The sequence below is a fragment of the Nicotiana sylvestris genome, chromosome 1, assembly GCF_000393655.2.
Source record: "Nicotiana sylvestris chromosome 1, ASM39365v2, whole genome shotgun sequence".
In the NCBI taxonomy this organism is placed as follows: Eukaryota; Viridiplantae; Streptophyta; class Magnoliopsida; order Solanales; family Solanaceae; genus Nicotiana; species Nicotiana sylvestris.
The window spans coordinates 155805892-155827704 of NC_091057.1; the positions used below are offsets into that span (position 1 = coordinate 155805892).

The 21813-nt window shown below is 36.4% G+C and overlaps 1 protein-coding gene across 3 annotated transcripts; it reads left to right on the forward strand.

The window, feature by feature from the left end:
- The first annotated feature begins 1845 nt into the window (after positions 1-1845).
- Positions 1846-21374, forward strand: LOC104218232 (golgin candidate 4). 3 transcript variants are annotated; one of them, XM_009768675.2, is made up of 15 exons: positions 1846-2229; positions 4298-4396; positions 6415-6507; positions 9154-9285; positions 11016-11154; positions 11238-11302; positions 12019-12186; positions 12382-12459; positions 12585-12731; positions 13817-14113; positions 14274-14339; positions 18685-18887; positions 19605-19659; positions 20056-20232; positions 20923-21374. In XM_009768675.2, exons 1-15 carry the CDS (start codon positions 2005-2007, stop codon positions 21259-21261), a joined length of 2283 nt encoding a protein of 760 aa, XP_009766977.1. In that variant the 5' UTR covers positions 1846-2004; the 3' UTR covers positions 21262-21374. The 3 variants fall into 3 exon arrangements, with proteins under 3 accessions (XP_009766977.1, XP_009766978.1, XP_009766981.1); XM_009768676.2 differs by having other exon boundaries at positions 12588-12731; XM_009768679.2 differs by lacking the exons at positions 1846-2229; positions 4298-4396; positions 6415-6507; positions 9154-9285 and adding an exon at positions 10455-10649.
- The last annotated feature ends 439 nt before the right edge of the window (positions 21375-21813 follow it).

Here is a 21813-nt window from a genome sequence, read left to right on the forward strand (position 1 = left end):
TATATGGAGATTGGATCAACTGAAACCCCTGATTTACATACTTGTACGAACAAGCTAAATGAATATTTACAATAATTATATAATTATTATGCAAATGTAATTGATGATGCTGCTCTTAATGTAGGCAATGTTAATCTCACTATGCACTGTACCACTTATGTTACTGTGGATGATGAAGAAAGCCTTGATAGTTTTAATATTTTTTCTACATTTTCTAACACTCAAACCAGTAGCAGGAATATTGATGAACCTCAATTCTACTTGCAAAAGCAAAAAGAGCCTCGCACAAAGAAATTTTCACCGTTGGGATTGTGACATGAGAATGGAAAGCAATTTTCTGCTCTTTTCGCTATGGCTCGGGACGTGCTGAATGTGCCAATTTCAACTGTTGCATCAGATAGTGCATTTAGCCAAGCAAGACAACAACTTGGAGACACCCGTTACTCATTGGGAAGCAATAATTTGGAAGTTTTAGTATGTTTCAGAGATTGGATTAGACCAGAACGAAGAAATCAAGGACGTGAAGATGTTGATAGCCCAGAAGACGAGGAACTTGGAGATATATTAACACATGGTAACCCATCCGAATTTAACACTCCAGAAGAAGGTCACTCAGTTCATATTGATTATGAAGAACTTACTAAGGCAATGCAAAACCTTTGAATTTACTCTTTTTGGTTAATTTACTTGTTGTTAAATGTAAACCTTTCAATTTCTAAGTTTGAATCTTGAAATAAATGTAGCACTTGCAATTTATAAGTGTAATTTTTTCCCATCTTCCTTGTATTCTTTATATTAATACAAAATATTAATATAACTTACAATAGTTATACAAAATACAAAAAAAAAAAAATACTAAACCCGACCCGGCCCGGTCCCCTCAACCCGTAACCCTTACGGTTCAATTTTTACCTGGATGAACCCGAACACGTTAAACCCGGCCCGACCCACCTGTTAACAACCCAGTATAATCCCACAAGTGGGGTCCGAGGAGGGTAATATGTACGCAGACCTTACCTCTACCCCGAGGGGTAGAGAGACTGTTTCGAGGAGACCCTCGGCTCAAGAAAGCAACAAGAGACGTTATATTAGTACTATCAATAGACTCATAATAAAATAACATAAAATCTATAACATAACATAAAATACCATAAAATAACAAAATAACAGCAATATAAGAAATATAGGAAATACGAGAAAGATGTAAAGTATACTAATAACCAACAGATAAAACCCATCATCAGTAGTTGATTAGTAGCATCCTAAGACTAACTCCTAACTGGCTAGTCTCACTCTAGTGCGATGTAGAAATATTCACAATTTTTCCCTAACCTACGACCTTAATGCTCGACCTCCACAATTCCATGTTAAAGGCCATGTCCTCAGTAACCCTAAGTCGCGCCATGTCCTGCCTGATCACCTGTCCCAATACTTCTTAGGCCTCCTTCTACCTCTCTTCGTACCCACCACAGCCTCACCGATGCATCAGTGTTCCTCCTCTGAATGTGCCCGAACCATCTGAGTCTTGCTTACCCCATCTTGTCCTCCATGGGGGCCACACCCACCTTCTCTCGAATATCTTCATTCCTAATCTTATCCCTATTTGTATGCCCGTATATCCATCTCAACATCCTCATCTCTACAACTTTCATCTTCTAATGTGTGAGTTCTTAACCGGCCAACGCTCGGTCTCATACAACATGGCGGGGCTAACCGATTCTCAAGGGGAAAAAAGTAAAAAAACATGGGTTTCCATCTGACTGACGCGTAATTAAATTACAAAACACGTTGCTTTTATGATGACGAAATAAAATAAACTTGATTGTAATTTCTTCTTTTCCAGATCTACCGTATAAACTCTGAATAAATGCAAAACAGGCACCATTTTGTTCTTCTTCCCTCTAATTTGTAACAGAAAGATCTTCTCCACCCCCCAAATCTTGCCATTCAAGATTATTTGTCTGAACTTATTCGAAGATAAATTCTGGGCAGCGGGGTTGAAAGATGTGGAGTTCAATTGAGAATTTTAAGGAGAATCTCAATAGGATCGCTCTTGAAATTCACGACGACGAGGACGACGAAGAAGAGCTTTCCGTTCACAGTTCAGGTGATCCACCGGAGAATAATTCGATATCTGATCGGAGAATTTCTAGAAGCTTCGGTCGTTCCAAATCGCCGACATATCATTCCCCAATTGCCAATGGTTTCGGTTCTGCTCACAACCCAGAGGTATTTTAGAAAATATCTATTTATTATTAAGTATCAGAATGTAATGAGCCTGAATAGAGGATTCAATAGGGCTCGAACTTGTGACACACGTCTACCACACAATTAACCCAGTATTACCTGATAGAGGGTCGGCTTTTGAATTTAAAAAATGGAGGACTAAGTAGGTTTAGTTATTTACACATTGTGTAAAGTTGATAATCTTGAGTTTGCTTTATATTGGGCGAGACTCTATCCATGTGAGCTTCACTAGCATGGACTGTCCAGAGTTAGGATAAAGGAGAGCTGTGATAGGTTGGCGACTAAATGTGAATATAGTCTAACTGTATGAATTTGTAACGATGTCTCTACTAGGAAAGTGCTACCTGAATAGGGTGAAACCGCCATAGAGGATTCATATAATCGAGCATAACTAATCTGAGAGTGATCGGGTACAGTGTTATTAAATAAGGCGTGCTTAAGCCTTGAAGCTCAAAAAATCTAAGGGTATGCGCTTCGCCTCACTTAGGCTGCGCTTCAGTATAGGCAAGGCTAAGGCGTGAGCCTCATTGCCCATAAGTTTTATCTTGAATAGAGCAGCACAAAACAATAAATATGATTGGCAAAAGAATATATTATTTCCTAAGGATATCATTATTAATGAAATTGTTACTTATTTCTTGCATAAAATACATTTTTATTTTTTTCTTCGTAGCGCCTTTTTTTTAACTAAAGCCCACACTTTAATTGCGCTTTTTACTTAAATCCCCGATAGACTTGGGGCACTTTTTAATGGTTTTCGCCTTTGACAACACCGGTTGGGTAGTTGATTGAGTGATATTGTGTGTTGCATGAAAGGACATTGGGAGGCCCACAGATGAATGCATTGAGCTGAAAATATGTTCTCATTACATTTTCATGTTATGTTGATGGTTTATATGTTAATTATTTGAAAGAAGAGATATATAAGCTCGCTAGAAACGGATTGATTGGCGAGGGTAATGTTAGGAGGCTGAATAACGCTCCAAAACCAGATTCTTCTCATTTAAGGCCTCTTTTTTGTATTATTGGGTTGTCGTGTATTAGATAATTAAAAATAAATTATCGACTAAGAACATTCAATTTCATCGGAGGTTATGATAGCTTTAAAGTTGGGTTGTTTTGTTACTTTAGTGATTCTAAAACTGATTCAGGTAGTAAATATTGATACGTAAGGCGAGATAATGCAGACAAAATGTTGCGATAGATCTAAAGTTGGATTATTTGTCACTTTCTTTAAATAAGTAATGGTATATTTTTTATAAATGTTGCAACAGCACTAAGATAGTGCATCAAAAGTTCACATGTTGTGCAAGGCCTCAATCATCTCTAACAGGGAATCCACATCATTAACAAAGGCAGGCTGCACCAAAAGCTAGCAAAAAAATGCATCTATGTTTAAGGCTATGTATGTTGCTATGTTTGCCTTCAGAAATTCTGTTGTTCTTTCAGAGAAGATGATTTTGTCACTTATAAACTGATTTAGTATAAAATATATTTTGATGAGTAGGTGAAATAATGCAGAGAAAATGTTAAGTGCTGATGTGCTGTCTTTAGTTGCATTAGATTATATGTCCTAGCTGTTATCTTTAGATGCTATTTCATCAGAGTTCTTGGTAGTTTTTGATTAGTTGGGTCCCAAAGCGGGTGCCAAACGCCGGGTAGGAAACAAAAAAGAAGAAGAAAATAACCTTTTCCTTTCAATGTTGTTACGATTAGTTAATTCAATAGATTGACAAGACAATTTACTCTAGTTGAGGAAAGGACAGGGCTGAAATGAATAAAAACAACAACAACTATGCCTTAGTCCCAAACAAGTTGGATCGGCGATATGAATCCTCATTTCTTTCTGTAAGCTCAACTCATATCATCATCATTACCAAAAAGATGAAATGAGTACATTTATGTTAAAAAAGATAACTTTCCTTGGAGTCTAATTTTGTTGTGGCAAGAATTGAATTTCAGGGGACCTTTGGTTGTTTAAAAGTTCTTTGTCCTGTTCCATAAGGTGGCATGTAATTAATTGGGCATGTTTGATTTGCTTGTGTTGCAGATAGAGAAATACAAAATTGAAATTAAGAGACTTAAAGAATCTGAGGCTGAAATCAAGGCACTGTCAGTTAATTATGCAGCTCTATTGAAAGAAAAAGAGGTAAAGTTTTTTTTTTCCTTCAGCTTGACATGATATCTTATACAGTAGTTGGGCAAGTTTCAGAAGTGATGTCATGCTTGTGACTTCAAATTCTTATTGGTGTTCCGAATTATTAAATCTTCCTTACTTGAATTTGATGGTCCGAGACAGCCCATTCGAACCCAACGGGACATTGCTGAGGGGATCAATGTAATGCAATATCTTCTTCAGGAAGAAAATAATCATGATATTGTTTCTTGCTTAGAAAAAATGATCCCATATACTGTGGTGACTATTTTGATGTTCGAGTTTTGGCTAAATCCATCTCTATTGTTTCTCTCTAACTTTAACTACTTCTTAAAATATCTTATTTAATAGAAAAACATCCTTTAAATTTTCCAGAACAGAACAAAACCATCCTTATGTTAAGTTGTCCTTCCACTTATAATGGAGCTTGTTGTTTTTCACGTGCTACTCCTCCTTTTTCTTTTTCTTTTTCTTTTTGGTCGCGTTTTTCCAACAAACCCTTCATTTCATTCGTTCCGTCCATAAACGAATAAAAACCTGCCCCGGGTTTAGTTCAAGTGGCATTGGTTGAGGGACTTATGACTTAGGTCAGAAATTCGAGTCTGTTCCGTGCAAACTAAGCATGGTATTTACATGGAGAAGGGTAGAGGAGCGAGTCCACTATCCCTGAGTTTCGAAGGCTGCGGTTGGTCCTAAGGTTTGGCCACACACAGATTTCTCAATCATCAAAAAGAAAAAACCTCACTTCTTGCTTAAAACACTGTTGGAAGTACTCCTTGGCCGAAACTTAAAAAAAGGTTCCTCTTTGCAAGTATATAGAATTACAACCAAATATACAATGTAGCTTAAACCAAATTGAATAATTTTCATTCCACAGATAAAAATTGTTTGAAAATAGGGGTTTTGACTGATTAATGATGAAAAATTTGAGGAAGGGAAATAAAGAAAGAAAAAGCACATGATAGGAGGAGTAACTTACAATTCAATTGCTGGAGAATGAGATCGGAAGGATGACCGAATAAAAGACGGGAGATGAAGATTCTTTGGAAGAACGGAGGAGCCATTGGAGGAAGGCCCTTTCTCTGTGAGCAATTTGATCTTTTCATGAACTTTTGTGAGGGAAGTTAGCAATATCTGATGCACATAAAAGAGTTATGATTTGGCTGCAGAATCCAGGAAGATTAGGAATCCTCTATTTATTTCATGCCAAAATCGAATATTTCTATAGGCATTTCAATCAAAATAGCAAATAGCCCTCCACAAGTCTCTCCAATGGGAAACCAAGACACCAATTTTCTTGTAGGGTTGCATGGATGTAGTCCTTGTGGGATCTGCATGAGTGACATACGATGGACATTTCACTGCTGCCTTCAGCAATAACATCACCTAATTCCCTCTAATTTAATTCCTTCTTATCTCTTTCTCTTCTAATTTAGTGATTTAGGCAGTCCATGAATAGATAACACAACCAGCAGTATATCCACCTACTTGGGGAGTAACGCAGTCTTCTTTCTGAGTTCGTCATTGAAGGATGAAGCCAGGGAAAATCTTAGCTCTATTCTCATTATGTAGTCAACTACCTAGAATTTAACTATCTCTTGCGTTTCCATTTCTTGGCTTTCATATTTCTCTCGCTGGAGGAAGGCCTTAGGATGGCTGTTTTCGGTGTTCTTTTAAAGAAAGAAGGAAGTGTTTGTCTGGAAAAAGAAAGCAACGGGTAGTTACATGAAAAACAATAAGCTCCATTAGAAGCGGATGAAAAAATTTAAGGGGGATGTTTTTGGTTAGTTTTGTAGAACTTAAAGGATGTTGTCTATTAATTGAAATGTTATGAGAATGTCATTAAGGTTGGGGTGGCTCAATAGCGATGATTTTGGTCAAAAATTCTTTGATGTTCCATAAACATGTGTATTTGAAAATCATGATCTTCAATTGTCTGGGGACACTTATTTCCGTGCCTTTTGCTGTAAAATTTTGTTATACTTTTACAACTTGAAAAGTCACTTCTGCAGGATCAAATTTCAAGGTTAAATGAAGAAAATGGATCGTTGAAGCAAAGTCTACAATCGAGTTCTTCCTTGAGTGCATCTAGAAACATGCATAAGGTAGTTATTCCATAAATAAAGCTTTTTATTTAATAATTATTTCTGTTGCCTTTTTTTAATCAAGCATAATTATTCTGTTGCTTATATATTTAATGATTTTCTGGCTATCCATACAGTTGATGGATTTTAAGTGATTGTGTGATTACAGCTAGTTGCTGAAAACATTGTTATGTTACCTTTTATTCTGGAGATGAAGATATAGAATGGTCTGTGTTAAATGTCTCTCTATAGCCTTGGTGTTGCTTATCTCCCCACCCTCAGTCAAAAATATCCTCTGTATTAAAAAGCTCACATGATGTTTACCTACAAAGGTTTCTATGAAAGTAATGCACCATTTTGAGAATGGTGAGTAGTGCTAATTATGAGGTGCTAGTCTTTAGGAATACGCGATGCGCGTGTACCCCACCTTAATAAATAAAAATCTATTTATAATTATATTAATTATGTTAAAAATTGTGTTGAGTTTAAACAAAAATCCTAGTATTTGTTTAGTTTCATTTATTGACTATCTTATTAATTTTCATAAAGTATTACTATTAGACATATGCTTTATAGCTTTTTTATATGGCTGAAAAGAACTTTGTTACAATATTAGTGTCTGTATTATAGAGTTCGATATACCAAGCAACTTATATGTAATGCTGGGAAAAATCTGTGCATGCATAACGTGCATACATCCCGTATCGAAAAGTATAACATTCTTAATAATCAAAATAAATTTATTAAAAACAGTTTAAATTCTTGAACATAATAAGAATATTGATCTTATTTAACTAACTCAATAAAGCAAGAACCTTGACCTAAAATTCCTTGGGAGCCTAATTATATTAATTGCTCGCAACAAATATTCTAGTCCTTCTCCAACCTTTATACTTATTTCCGGAAATAACTTGAAAAATCAAGCCTGAATATCGTGAGTCTGCTAAGTTCTAACTTCTAAGAAGATGTAGAGTCATTTTTAACACGAGGAATATTAGAATTATGACCACATGAAATAACTCTTTAAGCTTCTTTCCTACAAATGTATCTTCGTTACCGTTCCTTCTATACTAATATCTCATAGAAACTACTAATCACTATTTATTTCTAGACATAACGACAAATATGTTATTTTGTAGAGAAGATATAATGATATTGCTTAAGAATTATAACTTGTCTCCTAATGCCAGCATTTATATTCTTCACGTTTAGATGTATATAAGTATTTAGTGTTTTTTAGCGATTTATATAAGGTAAAATTTTAAGTAATTCTAAATTCCAAAATATTAGCACTTCTCCTAAATCTACATGGAGTTGAAAATGCGAGAACTCTAGAACGGGAAGGAATTAAAAAATTAAATTCCTAAATATTAGGAAAATAATTAAATATTTATTCCTAAATATTAGGAAAACAATTAAATATTTATTTTTAAATATTAGAAAAATAATTAAATAGCTATCCTAAATATTAGAAAAATAATTAAATGACTATTCCCAAATATTAGAGAATTAATCAATTGACTATTTTGCTCAATGAAATTCTATTTTAAAAGGGTAAAAAAGACAGAATAACATTTCGTAAGGGGTTTCGTGCTTTTAATATGGTATATATAGATATCGGTGGATGGCCAAATATACCCCTCTACTTTCGGATATTGTTTACATTTAACCTTCGTTATACTATTTGGGCAAATATACCCCTACCATTATGCTATCCAGCCAAATTTACCCCTACCATCAGCAAACTTTTAAAAATTACCCTTGATCTGCTAAGTAATCCAAAATCTCTCAATTTTTTTTTATTTTTTTTAAATTGCTTGTTGTTCTTGCTCCACTATTTTCAAAAATTACTATTGATGTGGATGCTAAAGATACTAGACTATACAAATTATTCATGGACATTTTTAATTACTAATGTACCCACTTCTATTCTTGTAATAATGGATGTAATTGGTTTAAAATTTTATTATTTTTTAACCATATACATACCATAGAATTCAATGGGTCTATTTATTGTGTATTAGATGCAACTGATCATCATATATGTACATGTATATTCGAATATATTTTGTTATTCTCTGGTTAGTATAGTTCGATCGACTAACTTAAGAGCGCACAATGCGTAGGCATTGATTAAAGCAAAGTTGAATTCGACAATGTGAATTCACCAAGGAACTTCAACTTCTATCACTAATACTTGAGGTCTCCATATGTTTGGTGCAACGAATTCATTAAAGTTGGGATCTTGTAAATACTTTTGGAATTTAGACAAGCTACCTAATTTAGATTCTTCAATTTACCATACTTTGTTTACTAACCGTTGTATTATTTTAATATTTCTTTCTCTTATTTTTTTTTTCAATTAAGAAAGCAGGTAAATGCCAATTATTTCAAAAATAATGGATCAAGAAGAAGAATAAGTGACTTAATTAAAATGATTTGGGAGATTCTAGATCACCTGAAGGACTGAGGGGTAATTTTTAAAAGTTTACTGATGGTAGGGATAAATTTAGCTGGATAATATTACGGTAGGAATAAATTTGGCCGGATAGTATAACGAAGGTTAAATGTAAACAATATTCGAAAGTAGAGGGGTATATTTGGCCATTTTCCCTAATATTTTTTTACAAATGTTGTCTGCACCTGATGTTATCTGGGTTTGTTTAGGGGAGCAATGATCAATCTCCAAACCGTCAAAGTAAAGCTATTGTTAACCGTTCCTTTGGAAGCCGAGCAAACAATGGGTTTTCTCTGAAGCAGGATGGACTAAGCAATGGAACCAGTTTTGGCAATGAAAAGGTAAACAACCTACCAGTTCTCCCCCGTTTTAATGAGCTACTTTTCAGGTCAGCCTTTCATGTGGGCGTTTAGAATATTGCCCATTGTCATCCCCGGGGCTTTGATCAAGTGGTAAGAGCGCAACACGTGATGTGTGATTTAGGCACACTTGACTGTTTCTTTTGTTTGCCACTGACAAAAAATCTGATATTTAAGTAGGATGGTTAGATTTAATGTCCACTTTAAACAATAAAAAGAAGGCTGAATACATACAGAGACACTTAAAGTTGGCACAATTTTTCATTTAGACACCTGAACTTAGGGGTGTTCCTAATGAGCACGTACATTACACGAACTTTGTTCCAATTAGACACTCTTTTGACTATTAGTGAAACTTACAAAGTGTGTGCAATACACTCGCTGCTGATGTGTCGAATGACGAATAAAATGAGGACATATATCTTTTTGAGTTAAAAAAAAAAGGAAAAACTATGTTAAATCTATTTAATGTGTGTTCTTGGTGTTCTTCACTATCTCCTCCAAATTTGTTATAACTTAATCTAAAGATTCTCCAAGACGACCCGAAGGCAACCCCAACATTAATTTCACAATCTTTCATCAAATCAAGTAACCCATTTTAAACTTTCAAGCTTTTTAAAGAACCCATTAATGGTGTTTCGATTTGAAATGAAGAACTCGGACTCATTTTAGTTTTAATCAATAGGGGGATGCTCCTGAAGAAGAGTGACGCTGGAGATGAATGGGGTGAAGAAGAAGGGTTCGGCGATGGGATTAGAGAGGAGGGTGGCAGAGGATTTGGTGGCGATGAAATTTTCAGCTATAAGACAAGTAGTAACCGGTGAAAGCTAGGTGCAGAAATACTCTAAGGCTGCAACAGTCAAATAAATGGGGCGCCATTCTTGTTGTGTGAAGCAGAACCCATTAATTGCTTTAATCTTCAATTGGATTGGATATGAGTAGTGACACTGATAAAGAAGAAGGAAATGGTGAAAGTGGAGGAGGCAATGGTGGTGGCCATAAAGAAGAAGAAGAAGGAAATAAAAAAGACAAAAAAAGAAGAAAAAATCTGTTTTTTGGGCTCTTCACGCGCCTACATTGGGTGAAACTCACTCTATGTGCCAACTCAGCAGAAAGTGCCTAATTGGAACAAAGTTCATGTAATGTACGTGCTCATTAGAAACACCCCCAAGTTCAAGTGTCTAAATGAAAAATCGTACCAACTTTAAGTGTCTCCATATGTATTCAGCCTAAAAAGAATAATGTCCATTATCATGGAGAGGAAGGACTCATTGCTTTGCACAACAGTCGAGTTGTGCTGTTGTATTGTGACAAAACATGCCTCATACTGTAGAGAGTTGCTAAAGGTAAATATTTGCATTCTTTATGCTTGTTGGACATTAGTAGCCAAAATTTATGATCTGCTTTTACACTAACATTATGTCCTTGAAAGGGCTAAATATGTTCCACTTAACATCAAGTAGGTTAACTCATATCTTATAAGCTTAGCAAATTACACTAGGATATTTGATTGGGGATAAGGAGAGCAATTTACAAGATTCAATGTCCTTTACTTGTCCCTTTCGCAGGCACTAGTGCTAAATAAAAGAGGTTTCGCAAATATAATGAGTAACAACACTTGGCTTTATTTCTTTTCTAGTTCCTTTTTTGTCCCTTATTACTGATTCTAGCTTTGATTAAGAAACTTTACTGAAATATGTTAATTCTTTTAGGAGCTTGCAGACTTGCTTGAAGAGAAAAATAAATCCCTGTCAGCCATGCAGGCATCTCATGAGTTGCAGTTAAAAAAACTGGAAATGGAGCTTAATAAAGAACGGACCGAGCTGGCAAATATGCAAACTAGGTTACAAGGTATTTAACTACTTATGAATATGGCTGTTATAATTTTCAAACGGTTCAATTGATATGCAGTCTGAAACCACTTCCATTTTTAGAGGAGCAGAAGCTGAGCTCGACTTTCCAACAAGAGCTGAACTCTTTAAAAGTAGACAAGGATAAAGTGAGTGCTAACCTTGTGCTTTTTATGTATTGATGCATAGTGGCCTTGTGACATCCTATAGTCATAATTTGATAGGGTAATATATTTCAGTATTCAACTTCTGAAGTTTTTCTATTTAATAAGTGTTTTTATATTTTTACTGTTTCTTTTTTTTCATTTTTATTGCCATTTGATGGTTTGATCTTATCTGATCTCACTGGAGCATATCAGGTGTCTCACTAGTATCTTGGTTAGCTTGGCCTTTGAGTTGTTTATCAGCAGTCACTATACTTGGTAATAATCCATCAATCAATCAAAGACAAATTAGAGTTGGTCACCTTCACAAAGATGTTTTAGCATATCTAGATGTACATCTTCATGAAAGATTTACTGTGTTTAAATTATATAATTGGAGGCTGTTCATTAAAGAGAAAATTATGTGACTGGAGGCTGGCTATGTACCTTGACATCTAGTAGAGTATACCAATATCTTTTGTCGTCTTTGTATCTTCTCGTACTGCGTAACATAAACGTTTTGGTAGTCCAATAAATATTCACACACGACAGGATGAGCAAGCACGTGTATAACCCAATTTTTCTTGCTTCGCTAAACATTATTGTACTCTGTGCTAAGTTGTGGTCATGGTCTTTGACTTCTCTTTTCTGCATGCCTTACTGAATCCAGCTTCCGCTGTCGTACTGGTATAATTTCCTTTTCTCTGTAAATTGCATCTCAGATGGCTGTGGAGATGACAAATATTCGTGCTGAGCTATCTCATAAAGTATCTGAATTAAAACAGTTGCAAATGGAGCTTCATGAAAGAGATAACGATGAATCAAATGAAGCAATAGACGGTTTGAGAAGAGTTATAGAAACACTGCAGAAAGAGAACAGTCATCTTAAGGTTAGTGTTGTGGCATAATAGATCCTTAGTGACTTTCCGATGATATGTGCATTAATATCTTTTGCTGTGATTTATGAGTCTCTTCCTCTTTGCATATGGCACTGAGAAATTTCAAATGCTTTTTGTAGTTTCTTCATCCTCAATATAAACTAGCAAATATTGAAGTGAGACATGCCTTGACATTCTCTCTTGCAGAATGAGAAAGATAAATTAGAAGCTTCAGCAGCTGGTGCTTCTTCAGCTGATAGAAGTAACATCAATGGTTTAACTGAGGTGGGTTTGTTTCGTAACTTTTGGACTCACTCTTTCAACTTTTTTGGTATAAACTTTCTTCAATACCTTTCTGCCTAATTTTTTTTTAAACTATATGTACTGTCTAATCTACAATTTTATTTTAGAAGGTGCATCCTTTGGAGGTATTTCCTGAAAAGGAAGAAATGAAGAGGTCGTTGCAAAATTTGGAGAATGAATTGAAGGAAACACGCCGGGAAAGGGACAAAGCACTGCAAGAACTGAAACGTCTTAAGCAGCATTTACTTGAGAAGGTTAACTAATACTTAATGAGTGTACCTTATTTGAGCTGCTAGAGGGGAATTCAGGAGGTTTTCTCTTTTTTTTTTTGTTGCTCTATACAGTACTGTTAATCGATAGCAGTGCAGACTGCAGAGCGTCTTTGCTGATTTGGCTTTTTTCTGGCTGGACTCAGATTTGTTGTAGATGTCAGATCATCTTTTTATATTCTAATCCTGTTTACATCCATGAATTCATGTTGTTATAGGATATTAATTGTTGAATATCCCTCATCGGTTTGGGATGGGAGTATTGGACTCTTTATATGGTCCAGGGCGATCCTCACTTCATGAGTTAGCTTTTGAGGTTGAGTTAGGCCCAAGGTTCTATTTCTTTATCATGGTATCAGAGTCAAGTCAATCCCAATTCTTCATTTACCCGATATTGAGCTCCGTCTTATATTGTTCACGCTCCGGTTGCCAAGCCTGGTGGTGGTGGGGGAGGGGGGTTGAATATACCACATTGGTTGGAGATGGGAGTATTGGACTCTTTATATGGTTTTGGGAAATCCTCCCCTTATAAGCTAGCTTTTGGGGTTGAATTAGGCCCAATGTCCATTTCTTTATCATTAATGTGAATGGAGTATGTATACTTTTACCCACATTGCTGTTTGAGTCTTCAGCCCTCACTGGACTTATTCTTTTTCTTGTTAAGTTTTTCCCTCATCTGGTCTAGTGACCTCCATATTAGCTTTCATCATAGTGTACGGGTTTCTTCGTTTTCTTCACCGCGTTGAGGAGTGACTTTTTATCAACTGGAAATTAACCATTAATCTGTTATCAACTTATGTCTCATTATTGTTCTAGATACATGTCATGTTATAATCGATTTAACTTTGTATTCATTTATCTGTATTTGTGGATGATGATTTAGTCTCTCCTAGTTAACTTAGTTTAGAGTAGTGCAAATTAACATCCAATGTGACACTATTTCTTAATTACTGGGATGTTGTGTATGTCTTAACGCTATATTGTTACTGTAATGAATATATGTGAGTGAAATTGGGATAAGCCTTCTAGGGCGAAGTAGAAGATAGTCATTCATGCTGCTGTGCTTGCAGGAAATGGAAGAATCAGAAAAGATGGATGAAGACAGCCAGATAATTGAAGAACTACGTCAAAATATCGAATATCAACGAGCTCAAATACTGCAGTTGGAAAAAGCTATTAAGCAAGCAATTGCAAGTCAAGAAGATGTCAAAACCCTTAATGATAATGAATTAAAGAAGTCGAAGGATACAGTCAACGAGCTAAATAAAAAACTAGCCAACTGTTTGAGCACAATAGAAGCCCAAAATGTTGAAGTCCTTAACCTACAAACTGCACTTGGCCAATACTATGCCGAGATTGAAGCCAAGGTAATTCTATTTTTATCTATTCTCCCTGTCCCGTGAAGAGGGGGGCTCTGGTATGGTAGTATCTTTCTAGTATGCTGCAAAACAAACAGATAATTCTCTGAAACCAATTTTTCTTTCTAATTTATGCATTATTTTTGCATTTACAATTTGATATGTCCAGGAACGCGTTGGAGAAGAATTGGTAGCGGCAAAGGAGGAATCACATAAACTTTCAGGGCTTTTGAAGGTATATCCCATTTTGCTGCCCGGTTGCTTATGTTCTCAATGTGTTCCTAGAATAGAGTAAATTATTTTTTCGAGTACATCTATTTGAATGAAAGCTTGGTTAATTCATATCTTCATGCAGTGTTCTTATACTATGACTTAACATGGTATTTTATTTTGAAAACTAGAAGGAATTTTTGGAGGACCTTCTTTAGCAAATATATGTTTATGCACTAAAAGCTTTTTTTAAATAATAATTCGAAGATATAATGACTCACAAGGGCCGCCAAAGAAAAGGGAATTACGAATAGTCCAGATCCAAAAGGAACCAGATTTCCCTCTCGTTTTTATGTGCTGGATCTTCAGACTTAGCTGATAAACAATATTAGCTGTAATAATCCAATAGACTCACAAAAGAAAGAAGATAAAATTCCACAGGTCCAAAGTAATCTTTTGGTGAGGCAGTAGATGATTTATTACATGAAAGTTACACGTTGAAGCACTTAGTGATAAAGAAGTTTGCTCTCTTCCACAATCTATCAATAGAAGAAGCGACATTGAGCTCCTTAAACCTGGCTGAAATGCCACTTCATTTGGAACCGTACAACAATAAACTTCCAATGAACATTAGTACTAGCTTTATGGCTGATACTGTTGTGATACTGTTGTAATAAGACCTGACAAAAAAGTGCATCCTCTGTCACGCCCCAAACCTGAAGAGGCGTGGCCGGCACCCGGTGCCATACTCGGCCCGAGCGTACCACTCTATAACTGTGAACTCTAGAGGGGTAACCCTCAACTTAGGTCGATGAGGCCATAATCTGAATCATCTGAAATAACGTCTACAACCAGCAATACCAAACTAAACATCTACATAGGGCTGGTAAAGTCACAATACTGATATAAAAATGTACAGGACTCGTCTACAAGCCTTTAGGGATAACTGAACTCTATCATGATCGGGACAGGGCCTCGACCTACCCATCAAACCTGTATATATCAAATGGACTCTAAGGTTTAGACCTGGTAACTCCAAGGAAGTGGAGCTTACCAACCAAGCTGATGTTTGACTTTGTCTACCAGGAGGGTCTATCCAGCTGTCTATCAGGACCTGCAGGCGTGAAATGCAACGTCCCTAGCAAAAGGGACGTCAGTACGAAATAATGTACCGAGTATGTAAGGCAACAGAATAACTGAAAGCTGAAACTGAACTGAAAATATAATAACTGAAAGTACCTGGGCATCAAATATAATTTGAAGATATGCTTACCTATTGATACTGACTCATCTCTCTCAATATAGTAAGTAAAATAGCTATCCGGCCCTATAAGGCTCGGTATGTGTAATTTCTCTGCCGTAGTAGGCTCGCTCATAGGCGCTCGACCATACTAGGCTCTGTATCTCGGCCATCTGGACTCGCTCATGGGCGCTCAGCTACAGTAGGCTCAGTATATAACTTATCATCTGATCAGAGGTTACCCAATAGGGGTCTGCCCATCGATTATAGCTCGATGGTTGTAAAAGTACTGTAATACTGTATATACAGAGCTTGGCTGAAAGAAGGCAAAACTAAACTGAAGATGAAGTCCTGATAAGGGAGAATAATACTGGAACTTATGAGATTAGGATAATGTATATAAATTCGGGAGTATGAACTTCTCTTTATGCCTCGTTATCAAACTCATGTAATTACGGGACCATGCCAAAATGAAGAAAGGTTTAACCTTAACATACCGTATCACAATCTTTCCCGTTACCAAGTTGAACTCGCCTTTTAACACCTTAATCTACAACAACGATAATAATACTATCATTAAGTTACGAAAGGTACAACTATCGCACAACGAATGACACACTTATTTTTTATTAAAATGGGCAGTATCTCCCTTATAATCCTTACTTCCTCCAAATTCAAGATAACACCAACACAAGAACACAACAATAACAACATATATACATTATTTTCCAGCCTTATATACACCATAAAATACTGCAAAACAGCCCAACACACCCCAATCTCTTCATACACAAAACGACCACCGTAGTAGTGTCAAACGACCCGAAAGTGTTACGACGAACGACCAGCCCACAACCCTGCATTTATGTGGTGTTTCTCCACACCCGTCCTCCTCCAGAACTCCACAAAACAATAGTAAAACACGCAACCCAACAACACAAAACAGTCTGTTACAAGTGAATAACTCGAATGCACGGCTTCCGATCACCGTCCCGTGAGTTCTTACCAATATAGAACGACTTACCATGCATTTACAACAGAAAAAATGGATGAAAGAGAGCAGTAAACTTACCTAATTTCTTGGATAACTCAACTCCTATCTTGGTTCTTCAAACTCTAGGTTTTACCTGCAATTAGAACTTGAAAGGGAGAGAAAATCAATTAGGGTTTGTGGGAAATTTTTGGGAGGATGTTTGCAGGGGTTTAGGTCTGATTATTGTGTTATGTAATGAGTGTTATATTGCAGAAGATAAGCCCTTAAATTGGGCTCTTTGGCCGACCCGGAATAGCCCCTTTTTGGACTCTCGTTTAAGCAAGTAGGTGACACACCTACTCGTCACCTAGCAGCCTGCGCGGTCTCGCAAAAACGCATATATCCCTCTACTCCGATGTTGTATTGACAAACGGTTTAATGCGTTAGAAAATAGATTCATAGAGCTTCAATTTTATGGGTGGAACACCCCATAACTCTAAGTATATTGGGAGAAAATCGCAGTTATATTTGACCCAAATTTTCAGTACATTTATGAATGTAACTTGTGATGACCTTTTCCAACTTCTGTTCCACAACTGGCTTGACTTCAAAACATAACACACGATTATCATATGACTAAAATAACTCATAACATAATCTCCTTATAATATTAAGCACCCTAGTCTTACCCCAAAAGTACATGTTATAACATTCCCAACTTATTGACTTTCAGCGAAACTTATTTTCTTCAATTCGTTTAGCTTCTAAGCCTTCAAATCCTCTTGGTACTTGGTATTCATGATCATAAATATTTGTAACCTCCACGTTAACATGATTAACTAACTAAAATTTTCAAAGATGATTTCATTTATGAGCTTACATCAATTGACTTACGATGTACTCTTACGTACAAAAACATGAGGTGTAACATCCTCTTTCTCTGCTCCAGAAGATTTTATCGGCAGTACTTGCTGAATAGTGACACTTTGCAACTTTGTGAAACAATTCATTCACCTGCTTCATTCCCCAATCTTAATGCATCGAACAATCCAGTATGGTTTCAAGTGAGAAAATCTGCCACATTTCTGTTCTCTTGTATGTGAATGCTGAAAATAGCAGGAAAGACCGTCTTTAAAAGCTGTAACAACATCAAACATCAAGTTAAAGCAAATTCGCTGGTGAAAATTAAATCTTACTTTCATGGATGACCTGCATAAAGAACTTCTTAAGCTGAAGAAATTGGACTTGTGAACCAATCAAAGTCATCACTGCCATTTTATTTACGATAAGCTTCCTCAAAAATGATCAGGTTCAATAGCAAAAACGCCAAATCCATTCTCTCCTTCAACCTCTGTTAAAGAATGTGAAATCCTTGATGCTAAAACTACCTAAAAGAGTTGAGCTGCCTCGTTTTCTTCCATCAGGCCAGATGGGTACTTCTTTACTCCCTCAACCATCAGAAAGAGTTCCCAATTATTATCACTGGCCATGAAATGGAGAGAAATTGATCGGTTAGAGACTGAAGCTTTAATCAAGATTACTTTATCCTAGACAAGTAGTTCTTCTTCCTAGCAAGTTTCTGTTCGACCTCCTCAACGATAGAGGCTGGCACCTCCTTACTCTTGAACTTGGAATACATAACAGTCAGAATTGAGCAAGGTATGAAACTTGTCAACTAAGGCAGTCCGCAAGTGTCTGGATATTGGTAAAGCATTCCAGGATAAGTTCACACTTGTGGACTCTAATTCAAAGCCTAGGTTTGAACTACACCATAGGTTGGTTTAAGTTTGTCAACTGTCTCAGGTATGGTCACTGAAAATTGAAGTATCATCTCCGAACAACATATGAATTAATCTAGTAGTGAAGTTGTGTAACCTTTATGCTTCATTACTTCCTATAATATCATTGCCCCCAGGAGAGCATTTGAACTGAAGATGTGCTTTATCAAACATCTGATATAACATGAATTAAAACATAAAAAGGAGATCTTTAGCTTTATATGTTTTTTACTTCCTATATCATAGGCATACCAATAGCTTGTAATTTTTGCATTGTTAGGGCTAATTTGGGAGCATGGTCATTTGCATAACTTGATCCAACGTTCTCGCTCACTTTTTCTATTATGCTCTTTCTAAAGATGATTTATGCTTCCATCAGGATGCTTACAATGAGTCAGAAACATTCAAGAAGGAGAAAGAAGAGATGTTGGTGAAGTTTTCAGACATGGAGAGAAGACTTTCTGAAGGGAAGGGCCGTATAAATAAGCTTGAGCAAGACAATGAAAAGCTACGACGAGCTCTTGAACAGAGCATGACCAGGCTGAATAGGATGTCACTGGATTCTGATAATTATGTTGACAGGTGAGACATTGTCTAACCATGAAAGTTTGGATTTTTATCTCGTATCCTGCATGAGATTTGTCTCATGATTTTAACATTGAAATTATCAGCTATGAAAGCTAAAACACATGTGGGATCATTGTCAACAGTATCTTTTTGCCTGTTCAATTTTTTTCTGCTGAAGTTGGAGATGGGAATAAAATAATACTTACACCTATTTAAATAACCACCTTATCTATGAAGATCATGCCAGTACTTTGAGAAAATTATAGCAGAAAATTTGCCACCACTTCTATTAGTTCGGTACATGGAGACTTTCTAATCATTAGACCTTTTACTTTTGCTGCAAAAATTATACAAGGCAATAGAGGGAAGAATGCTGTCATATGAATCGATAATCTGCTATTTATCTAGTAAGTTTGAAATTAGCCATCGTACTTTCATGAAGTCACATTGATTTTTCATGCATTGGTCATGAAACAGTATTTAGATTCTAGGTTCCTCATTAGTACTTTTGGCATTCCTCCCATGAACATTCTGATTGAACCTCAAATGCTACATCGTGCCTGCTTCTTTCCATAGTCAAAGAAAAGAAGCTCTCTCTGTCCATTTTAAGGCCCTTATCCTATGTCGTCATCTCTCTCCTACTCAGTATAAAATTACCGTTGCTGTAACAGTGCTTACTAGATACCTTACAATAGTTTGAAATATTTTAAACCTCAAATTTTTCATATACAGGCGGATTGTGATCAAGTTACTGGTGACTTACTTCCAAAGGAATCACAGCAAAGAGGTAGGATCATTTGCTTAGTAGTTGAGTCAGGTGAGGGCTTGGGGAATACTTCACCAATTGCACCTGTTAATGCTAGTTGTCGGCTAGTTATTTGTTCGACTTGAACGTTTCAAAAATCTCACCTGGTCGCAAAAACAAAGAATGAAGAAGACAAATCAACCAGAAAACTCACTTTTTATACTAAAGATTCCATCTAGCTGACCCCATAATAATTTGAAGTTTTTAATTAAGGAAGCATAAACGAAGAAGATATGAAACATCTATGCATGTAATGGAGGACCTTGAGAGACTTAATTAAGAGCAAACACATCTTGGTCATAGTGGAAGAATTTAAGATAAATAGAAGAAGAAAGGTTTTTGTTTGACGCATGTATTTATATCTCTCCATCTTTCTAGGTTTTGGATCTTATGGTCCGTATGTTAGGATTCTCTGATGAAGATAAGCAGAGGATAGGCATGGCTCAACAAGGATCTGGTAAAGGTGTCGTCCGGGGTGTCTTGGGTCTCCCTGGACGACTAGTAGGTGGCATCTTGGGTGGAAGTTCAGCACCTTCTAGTACGGCATCTGATCAGGTAAATATCGTGTAAATTCTTGTTCACTAATCATGTGGCTTTGTTTTACTTTATGACATGCCCTGTCAAGTTGAGATTGTCACCTGGAATGGCTATCTAACAGAGATGACATTGGCATGTTACCTTTCCACGGCTCTAGTATTACCATTCATCCAATTTATCAACTTCCAGAAATGGTCTCTGCCATTTCCTTTACTTCTCCATTTTGAATTAATAGACAGAAGTTAATTGAATTTACTTTTACGTTTAAACCTCTTCTTTATGGAACCGTGAAATGAACTTTGTCCTACAACTTGCTGAGGCAAGGCTGTAAGTTAACTTTTGATGTGCTATTTTTAGTGTGCGTTTTTTGTTTTTCCCCCAAGTCCAGCTTCAAGTTGATTAATGTAAGCTTTCATATCATTTTCATGCTACTTGATCTTCACTTATTTGTTCTCTTTTTCATTGTGTTTTAATGTTTCTCTGTATGAGGGGCTTATGTTGTGAATATTTTATTGTTTGCTGGAGAGAAGTGGAGGGTATTCATATTTATTTGGCAGTATATGGAATTCGAATATATCATCAAAGAGCTAGTTTAGTTTCTCCGAACATGTTCTTGTTTACTACTAGTCTAATAAGCTGGCAACCAATGGCATATAGGTTTCCATAAATTTGACATTTTTATGCTTTGCTTCTGGACTGTTCATGCAGTCCTTTGCAGATCTCTGGGTTGATTTTCTTCTTAAAGAGACAGAAAGAGAGAAGAGGGAGGCTGCTGAAGCTGGCAACGGAAATGCAGGAGATCAAATCAAGGGATTTCAGGAGGCAATGGGTGCAGATGGAACCATGGCAGAACATAGGTCAAATAGTTCTGATGTTACCTTTATTTCCCCGAGACAACAATCTTCTCCTAAGCATAACCTACCCCCTTTGGCACCACATTCACGGCAAGTTATCTTGCCCCCTGAGCATTCCGATGCCGAGTTCTCAACAGTACCGCTTACCCCATTGGAAACCAATTATCAGATTTCAAGACTACCTAGATACTGACAGCATTGTTGTAATTAAAAATAGGAGGTGGTATATATTTTGCTTCTCCTTGTAATGTTGTAATTGAAATTCTTTTGTTCAATCAATTCTTTCAAAAAAGAACATTTTCTCGAGTCATGTTTACCTTACGGGGAACTGGACCCCTTGATGGAAGGGTGGAAAAAATGAAAAGGAAAAAGAACTGTGGAACATTTAATGTAGTTATGAGGACTCTTGGGTAAGCTGATGGCTGTTCCTAAGCAGGTGCAGATCCATCCTTTTCTGTTGTTACATGTTCTTTATCAGAGACGATTGATAAATGACATACTCACTTTTCTTTGACGGATGGAATCTAATAAAGAATATAATTTGGAAGGGGCTGGCAGTCCCTAGCAGCAGTCCAAAGATAACATAAAATCTGCATTATCTTTCTCGCCGGACATTGACAGCAACGGAAGAGCCTAAGTTTAAACAAGACTAACACCAGTTATGATACGCCTCATATCGAGATCTACTGTTTCAACTCCATTTTCTTCTTGCATTGCCTAAACATCACAATTTCTCATATAAGCA